This window comes from Xylocopa sonorina, chromosome 11 (genome assembly GCF_050948175.1).
Source record: "Xylocopa sonorina isolate GNS202 chromosome 11, iyXylSono1_principal, whole genome shotgun sequence".
Classification (NCBI taxonomy): domain Eukaryota; kingdom Metazoa; phylum Arthropoda; class Insecta; order Hymenoptera; family Apidae; genus Xylocopa; species Xylocopa sonorina.
The window spans coordinates 11,634,222-11,642,128 of NC_135203.1; the positions used below are offsets into that span (position 1 = coordinate 11,634,222).

The 7,907-nt window shown below is 53.8% G+C and overlaps 1 protein-coding gene across 1 annotated transcript; it reads right to left on the minus strand.

Annotated features, from left to right (window-relative positions):
- Positions 1-787: 787 nt before the first annotated feature.
- Positions 788-6,522, minus strand: LOC143428929 (band 7 protein AGAP004871). Its single transcript, XM_076904208.1, has 6 exons — positions 6,346-6,522; positions 5,139-5,345; positions 4,618-4,798; positions 2,878-3,039; positions 1,131-1,296; positions 788-997 (listed from the first exon to the last, which is right to left on the minus strand). Exons 1-6 carry the CDS (start codon positions 6,404-6,406, stop codon positions 788-790), a joined length of 987 nt encoding a protein of 328 aa, XP_076760323.1. The 5' UTR covers positions 6,407-6,522.
- Positions 6,523-7,907: the final 1,385 nt, after the last annotated feature.

Here is a 7,907-nt window from a genome sequence, read left to right on the forward strand (position 1 = left end):
TCTTTTTCGGCGCGGGTAACCGCGAAACACCCGGGTCGGGAGTTCTCTAATCCCGTGGCACGATTAACCACCGCTATAATTCACGCAAGAATTTCCCGCGTGAATAATACTCCGAGTTAAAGCGTCTCCGTTGTTTATCAAACACTCTATGTATCTATACGCGTGCATTAAGCGCGTCCCGTGCTCGCGTATTTTCTTCCGGTTTAAAAACACGCAAGGAAACCACCGTCTATTTTCCCTGGCGCGCGGGGTGCCGCGATAAAATTGAAATTTATATACTTTCCGTTCGTTTCTTGCTCGCGGACCGTATAACGCCGCACCAGTCGCGCTGGGTTGCTTTCGACGTCGGCGTTACAACTTTAATTATCAGGAACGAAGCAGCCGCGGCGATGCGCGGTACGTTTTACCTTTCCCGCGAGCTTAAGCGTCCACAGGGGTGGTTTCTTCGCTCGAGCCGCGATTCCTTTCGCGGCGATCGAGTGTCGTTAACGCGCCACCTTTATATTTCCCGTGTGTACTTTCTTTCCACTGTGCCAGAGACTGGGAGATCAAACAGACAGCCGGCGACGCTCCAGCCGAATCACGAGTTTACCTATTTATTTGTCGAGTCGGTTCGCGCCCGCGCGCGAAAGTTCATGCTCGTAATCACAAGGGGTAGGATGAAAGCGCGGAGTTTACCTGGGACCGTGCGCCAGGCCGCTTTGACAATTTAAACCTGTGCACGCGCGCGTACCGTTTTCCAATCTAGTGTATCTGCTTTAAATCCGTCCTCTGCGCGTACCCGTTTTCACTTGGACGCGGCGGATCCGTCGACGTTCGAGTGGATGTCGGGCTGGATCTTCGACTGTTTCGCAGCGAGTTGCTCTGGCGACGTTCGAGAGGCGTCTTGTTTTCCGCCAGCGTTGAAGAAAGGGGTGAGAAACTCGACTGGCAGGGGGAAGATGATGGTCGAGTTCTTCTCGACGGATATGTTGCTGAGCGTTTGCAGGTATCGCAGCTGTTGGAAAGAATCGATCGTAAGTGACTCGTAAACTATGGCGCGACCAGAGAGGACAACGGTTGGTGAACGCGCGGTGGTGAGATAGCAAAGGTATCTTCGACGCTCCCCGGGGAGACGGTCCGGAACGTACCTGAAGGGCGGCTGGACTCATGGAAATGACATCGCTGGCCTCTTTCAGAGCACGGGATGCCAGCATCTCCCCTTCCGCTGCAATCACTTTGGCTCGAGCCTCCCTTGTGGCTTCCGCCTCCGTGGCCATGGCTCGTTGCAGCTGCACCGGAAGTCGAACGTCCTTTCTAAATCAGGAACATCCGTTACGTTCTCGTTCGATCCGCGTCTACCTGTCTGTCTGCGCCGTGGCGAGCCGCGTACAAGCCGTTTCAGAAACCGCGGCGACGGATATTCCGTGGAACGCCAGAGACAGACGCCGCGAGGAGAACGTAAACGCGCGTACAGCCGCGCTGTGTAAACGCGGCGGAACGCGAGGGCGTGACGGAACGGAACGCAAACGGAAAACGTACAGAGAGAAAGAGCGCCGGCTCGCAGGGAAAATATACGAGTTGCGTTCCCGTGAATAGAAGAAAATGGGGAAAGGAAGGGAAGAAAACAGGCCGTAAAGCGCGCGAGAAACTTTTAACGGGGACGGGGGGGATCGCGATGAGGTAAAGTTGTCGGGTTATCTTTGTTTTTGAGGCGGATCCCGCATGGAATGAACCGTCCTGTACGAGCGTGCAAGGCCAGACACATTCGAGATAGTTCCGAGTTACGGCAAAGTGGGCAACTTCCTTGGCGCACTTCCGTAGACACGGTCGGAATAAAGAAGATTTCTTCTCTGTTTTATGTTACCTCTTTGATGGTCCCGCTTTCAGAGAGAGTACGAAGCGGCGTGGCGCGGCGCGGCGCGAGCGTGGCGAGCAATCGTTTTGAATTCCAAGTCTGAACGAGTTCCATTGAGCGGACCGGTGTTCAAACGGTTCTCGAATTCTCGTTGAGCCGCGGCAAGACGCGCGTCGAGTTTCGCGAAATCGCTTGAACTACATCCCCCCCCCCGGAAACCAGAGGAATCCGTCGATTTTACATCGTCGATATCCCCCACCGTTCTAATGGGGAAAGTTAACCGTTGGGAGGAGGCGTTGGTTACCTGCAATCATTTCCGCGCGGCCATTTTTCCATCGCGCACGTCCCAGTCGAGGGTGGGGGTAAAAAGAGCCGAGCTTTCTTAGGCTAGTTACACCGTTGGCTGGTATAAAAATGCACTCGCCCCCCGGTTTTTACGTACTTCCATTCGCCAGACGATAGTCATTTTTAATAAAACGAGATACGCGCCGCGAACGGAGTAACCCAAATATACGAGCGCGGCGATATTTTATGCCCGGTGCGCGCCACGAAAATGCACTTTCCCATTCGGTACAGTTGACAGCGGCATAAATAGAGCGTCCGACGTTACTTTCTTTCCCTCGATCATTTAGAACCACCTTTCAACCGGTAACCGTGCCGGCAACAATTCTTATCCGCCATTCCATGTAGCCGTACGAGTGGATGGATCCCTTTCGAAGAGGAGACTACGGACGATGTACGACGGAAGCCGAATGATTCCATCGAGGCTGTCGATGATACGCGTCCCGGTCGCGGGTATATTTCACCGTGGATTCTTTCCGCCAAGTTCAATGGAGCGCGATACAGTTCCCCCGTGGCGTAACCGCTCCGATGATAAGCTCCTTTCCGCGCGAAATGATATTTATCGCGAGGTTACGCATCAACCAAGCATTCACTCGTCCCCCGGATGATCGATCGCAGGGCCATTTTTCTTTCACGGAGAACGGAGTCGCCCGGTTATCGCATCCTCGACCATATATACGTATACGATGTTCGCTTACATTTCCACGCGCTCGACCTTGACACCCCAAGGATCCGTGGCCTCGTCCAGGGACGTCTGCATGGTGTGGGAGATGGTCTCGCGTTCCGAAAGAATCTCGGCCAAGTTCCTCGTCCCGAGGACCGTTCTGAGCGTGCTGGCTGCGAGCAATCGAGTCGAGTGGCTGAAACAGTGCATCGTACGGGGTCTGAGTCGATCGGTCGATCGACCGCGCCGGAAGTATCGGCGGTAGAAACGGTGCGCGGACGTCGGTGTTGGCCAGTGCCGTTTCGAGTTGGTAAAAAAAAAAAAAAAAAAAGAAAAAAATTCAGAGCGCCGTATAACTTTAATCACCGCGACGTCTTTTCCATAATTGAACATCGGGCTGACGTGCCCCGTTAATTAAACGTCGGCTGCCTCGCGGAACCTGTCAGCGGTGCGGTTTAAAAACGCGCGTACGTAGACCAGTGTACGTTGACCAGTCGGTTCGCGTCGGCGGAGACGATAAATTCGATCACCACGAGGATCTCGCTGGCCTCCGCCACCATCGTCCTTTTTGATAAACTTTCGAGAGAACTCTGAACGCTCTCGAGCTGTCGAACTGGAGGATAACTACGCGAATAAACACCGGTCTACTTAATTATCGGCGTCTCGGAGCGAACGTAACTTTTACAATTAATCAGGCTCTCAGCGCGGCGCAAATTATTCAAGTAATTCTGTCATGCTCTCGTAACTTCATTACGCGGCGTCCTACACATTTTTACCCGACATTGGTGACTCTCTCTTTCGCGCTCTCTCTCTCGAGAGAGAATCCTTCTCCCCTGCTCTCGTAACTGCGGTACGGGTTTCCGTAGTGCTAATTAAAATTTCAGAAAATCGTGTCCACGTTAATTAACCCGGTTCCCCAAGGAATTTCAATTAATTCGCAGGGCTCTACGAGAATTTCGTCACCTATTTCACCTGATTTCGTCTTAATTCGAAGAAGACGAACGGGAGGAACGAGGTCACGCCCCGTTCGAGGAATCGCTTTCCACCGGTCGATTAACGCTTTTTGATGGGCAGTTGAACGTTGATAACGCGAGGACAGACAGGATCGTTAAGTATGATAACTAATTTTCGCGTAATTCCGCCGAAATTCACGTCCGAGTTGGTCTACAAACGAACTTCCCGTTGGCCGTCACGGCGCCGCGGGAAAAAGTTGCTGGACGATGTCGCGTCGAGGCGCATCATTTTTCGCGTCTCGTCGAAACTGAGTGAAAATCGTTACGAGTAATTCCGGTTTGTTCCGTCTCCCTCTCGTCTGGTCCCACGTGCCGGCTGTTTCGGTTGTTCCTTTTTCGCACAGAAACGCGATCGCGTTCTCTCCTCTTCCTCGTTCCACGTTCCACGTTCGAGCGAGCCGAATGTTAGGAGTTTTTCAACGAGCCGTCGCTGGTATTTCGCGAGTCATTTGCATTACGCGAATGAAATCGCTTTCACGATAGCGTACATTTCCTCGGACGTTTCCAGTGCCGGGTCCTCCGCGACGCATTAACACGCTCGCTGCGTGCCGCGTTCATTTCGCCGGACTAGTGGAAACTCCGGAGAAACATGGTTACGATATTAACGGCGATTAAAAATTCTACACGACTCGAGACGACGATCCGATCACTGGACGCGACTCTTCCAAGATTTTTATAGCTACGTGCACGCGTCGCGTGCTCGATTAACGCGAAGATTGATTCACTCGAGACAGCTATGCCAGCGGTAGGATTTCGCGTACCTGTAATTGGCGATCTTGACAACGGCATTCAACGGCTCCTTTATGCGGTAATAGACGACCGCGTCGACGCTGACCGTAACGGAATCCTTGGTGAGCACTTCCTGCGGCGGCACGTCGAACGATACCGTCCTTAGATCCACGCGGACGCAGTTGTCCACGCACGGCATCACGAAGAACGTCCCTGTCACATCGATGGCATCGTTTAGCGTAGACAAGCGCGTGTTCCATCCGCTTGCCGTGGAAACGGCAAACACGATAATTGCCGGCCACGAATGGAAAACACGCTTCGATTGCAATTTCGATTGGAAACCGGTACTTGTAGGTGAATTATAGGTACTCGAACCGGTATCGCAAATATTGATTTATCCCGGGTTGCACTTTATTTAGACCTCGCGCGAATAAACGGTCCGCTGCGGTGGGGCACGCGATCGATCAACCGTTTTCGAGTCGCACGGTTGAATTAACAGCGCCAGGACCAAGCGAAAAGTCGGCCGTACGAAAAATTTCGGCCTGGAATTTACCTGGCCCGTAGGCACCGCCTTTCAGCCGTCCCATCCTGAACACAACGGCCCTCTCGTACTCCTGCACAACCTTGAACGTGAAGCACAGCGAGAAGGGCAGCGTGACCAGCACCAGCAGAAACGAGCCTATGGTGGCGAGCACCTCGACGAACCTCGTCATCGCGCCGACCTTGTTCCCGTCCACCATTCCCGGCACCGAGGATTCCTCTATTTTCCCAACAAACACACCAAAGGCAAAAGAAAACAAGAGGCAAAGGGGTTGGTAGCGGGGAGTCGTTGGAGGGGGGCGGCAAGGGTCGGGGTTCCGGTCCGCGGACGGGTGGAGAACGCTTGCAGCATCGGTCGAGTAATTAATGGACACTCGATCGGGGGTGATTTGTCACCGGTTATACGGTCGACGATTTCCTCTGCCGTCGCTCGGACGCGAGGACGGTCCCTTTTCGGCGGTGCCGCGTGCAAAAGCAATCATGCAAAGGCCCTCTCCTATCTTTCTCCCGCCCGCGAGCACTGGGATCGTCCTCGGTAAATTGCGCGTGAAATGGAACGGCTGCCAGAAAAGTAATTCGTCCCCCAACCCTCGTCGACGAGCTTTCTCATTAATTTCATCGCGCGCCGCTCCGCTTTTCCACGCTTTTCCACGTTTTACCGCGTCCCTACCCCGAGCGTCTTCAAAATTCACCGCCCCCGTTTCTCTCGATGCCCCAGGGGGACGCGGACCGCGTCGCGGTGCCGGAAACACCGTAACGAGGGTGTCGAACGCGGGGCTGGTTCCTCGAAACCTGGTGGCTCGTCGAGAAGCCTGAACGATAGGCACGGTTAAGGGGACGAAGGCTCGCTGAGAGGGTTAAAAATACGTTTCCGATTACTCAACGTTTATTATCGAAACGAGAGGCTCTCCTCCCGTGTACGGCGTTGGGAATTGCGTCTATTTCTGAATCTACTCGACCGACGGATAATCGGTTAGTTAAAACGTCAGTCGAGGGAGAGAACGATTCCCATTTGTTCTTTGCGCGTATAGAATCGCGACTCTCCGCCGTCGAAATGGAACGGTTGCGCGGAAACAAAGTTCCGCTCGTTCCTCTTTATTTATTTGTGCTCTTCCCCTTTTTCGCTCCCACGGCCTTTGTCCCCTTTCTTTATCCCGCGGTGGTTTTACAATCGGAACGAGAGAGAATACACTATCGAGCAACGTGGTGTGGTGTCTCACTGAACTCGACGAAGCACTCGACTCCACCGCTGTCGGTTTTCGCGCATCCGTAGTGTACCATACCGCAACGCGCGACAGATTCATCCGCCTCCTGTCTCCCCTTCTCTGCCTTCCACCCCGTTCTTTTGTCGTCCGTCCTTTCGATGCGAGCACGAACTGCACCGAAGCACACTTGGTCAGATTCTGTTTAGCTTCCACCGGTCGCGCAAAGTCGACGGCAGGCAACCGGTTTTGGCAAGCCACCGTGTCCCGCTGTTCGCCAGAGAACAGGCCACGGTATACTCTCTGAGGAACTCAGTTGTACCTGCCAATTGGAAACCCATAAACCGCGTCTAACACCGCGTCCGCGAGTTCTATGCCCGTCCACGGTGAAGGCGATCCGAGCACTAAGAGACAGAGCCGCGGGGCTCGCGTCTCGTTCCTTAACACCGCCGAGCCGATCTCTACCGAATTAACCGGGGCACGCGAGAACGCGCTCGATGTTTATATACATAATGAGTAATTGCACGCTGTGGACCGACGAAACGCAGAATTTCGCGCCACGGCGAAACCGAACGCCTCCGGCTACGCTTCGACGTCTGCGCTTCGTCATCGTCCCTCTCTTCGCGCCCCCTTTTACGACTCGAGCCGATCTTCCCATCGCCACCAGCACCGACAGAAGGAGTTTTAAATTTGATTTAACGTTTCATTTCGCTCGACGACGGGATTACGTACTTTGTCGCGACGAACGAAGCGTAATCCGACCGAGCTCGCGCGTTAATTCTCCGATCGAGGCGAATCTCCGGTCCCCAGGGGTCGACGTTAACCGGGCTCGGGACGAGCTCTTCCGCGAGCGCGCCACCGTTCGACTTTAATAACGTTACCCGACCGCGCGGCTCTTTCATTTTTCCACCGCCATCTTTAATCAGCTGTTAAGCTCGGCCGCGTTAATTAGAAACGTTAACCAACGCGTGAAAAATTGAAGCGAGCGATTCCAGCGGCGAGCGCGGCGTCGAAGCGTCGCGTGAATTTTTCAAGCCGCCGCGCCCGCGGACGGGGTTGCCTCGCGCGCGAGGAGGCACCGCGCGAGCTGCCAAAGGGTTTCTTGCTCTTTTCCGCAACGCTGTACAGCCCTAGAGAGGGGAACTCGAGCAATGAAATAATTGCGCGACGGTTTACCCGAGCGAGTGTTAAAAATTACATGCTCCACCGTTTAACGCGCCAAGCGAGCGAGCGCATCCACCGCCACAATTATTTACCACTGTTGATAATTATTTGATCGAGACGGGGCAGCGAACAACGGGGCCCGCTCGATTAATGTACGCGCGGATCGAACGGTTTATCTCGAATTATTCATCCGTGAACCGCCGCAATTAACGATAATTACGGTAACGACAGCATGAATATTTGAGAACGGCAATGTTTCGAAGGTCGGTGGCTTGAAAATCTCTCGACGAAGGCGGGGGAGGCGAGGAAACAGGAAAAGAGGAGCCGTCGTTCCGTCCATTGTTTATACCTGCTACGTTAACGTTGTTGAAACTGTAGGCAGACCGCGGTACATAAAGCCCGGTGTGTGTTCACGA

Bases quoted from the DNA above. Each gene is read 5' to 3' on its own strand.
- LOC143428929 (XM_076904208.1), bottom strand. From the start codon at position 6,406: ATGGTACACTACGGATGCGCGAAAACCGACAGCGGTGGAGTCGAGTGC. The intron at 5,346-6,345 runs GTGAGACACCAC...TTGGGAAAATAG, and splicing joins CGAGTGCTTCGTCGAGTTCA to AGGAATCCTCGGTGCCGGGA. The intron at 998-1,130 runs GTACGTTCCGGA...TCTTTCCAACAG, and splicing joins TGAGTCCAGCCGCCCTTCAG to CTGCGATACCTGCAAACGCT.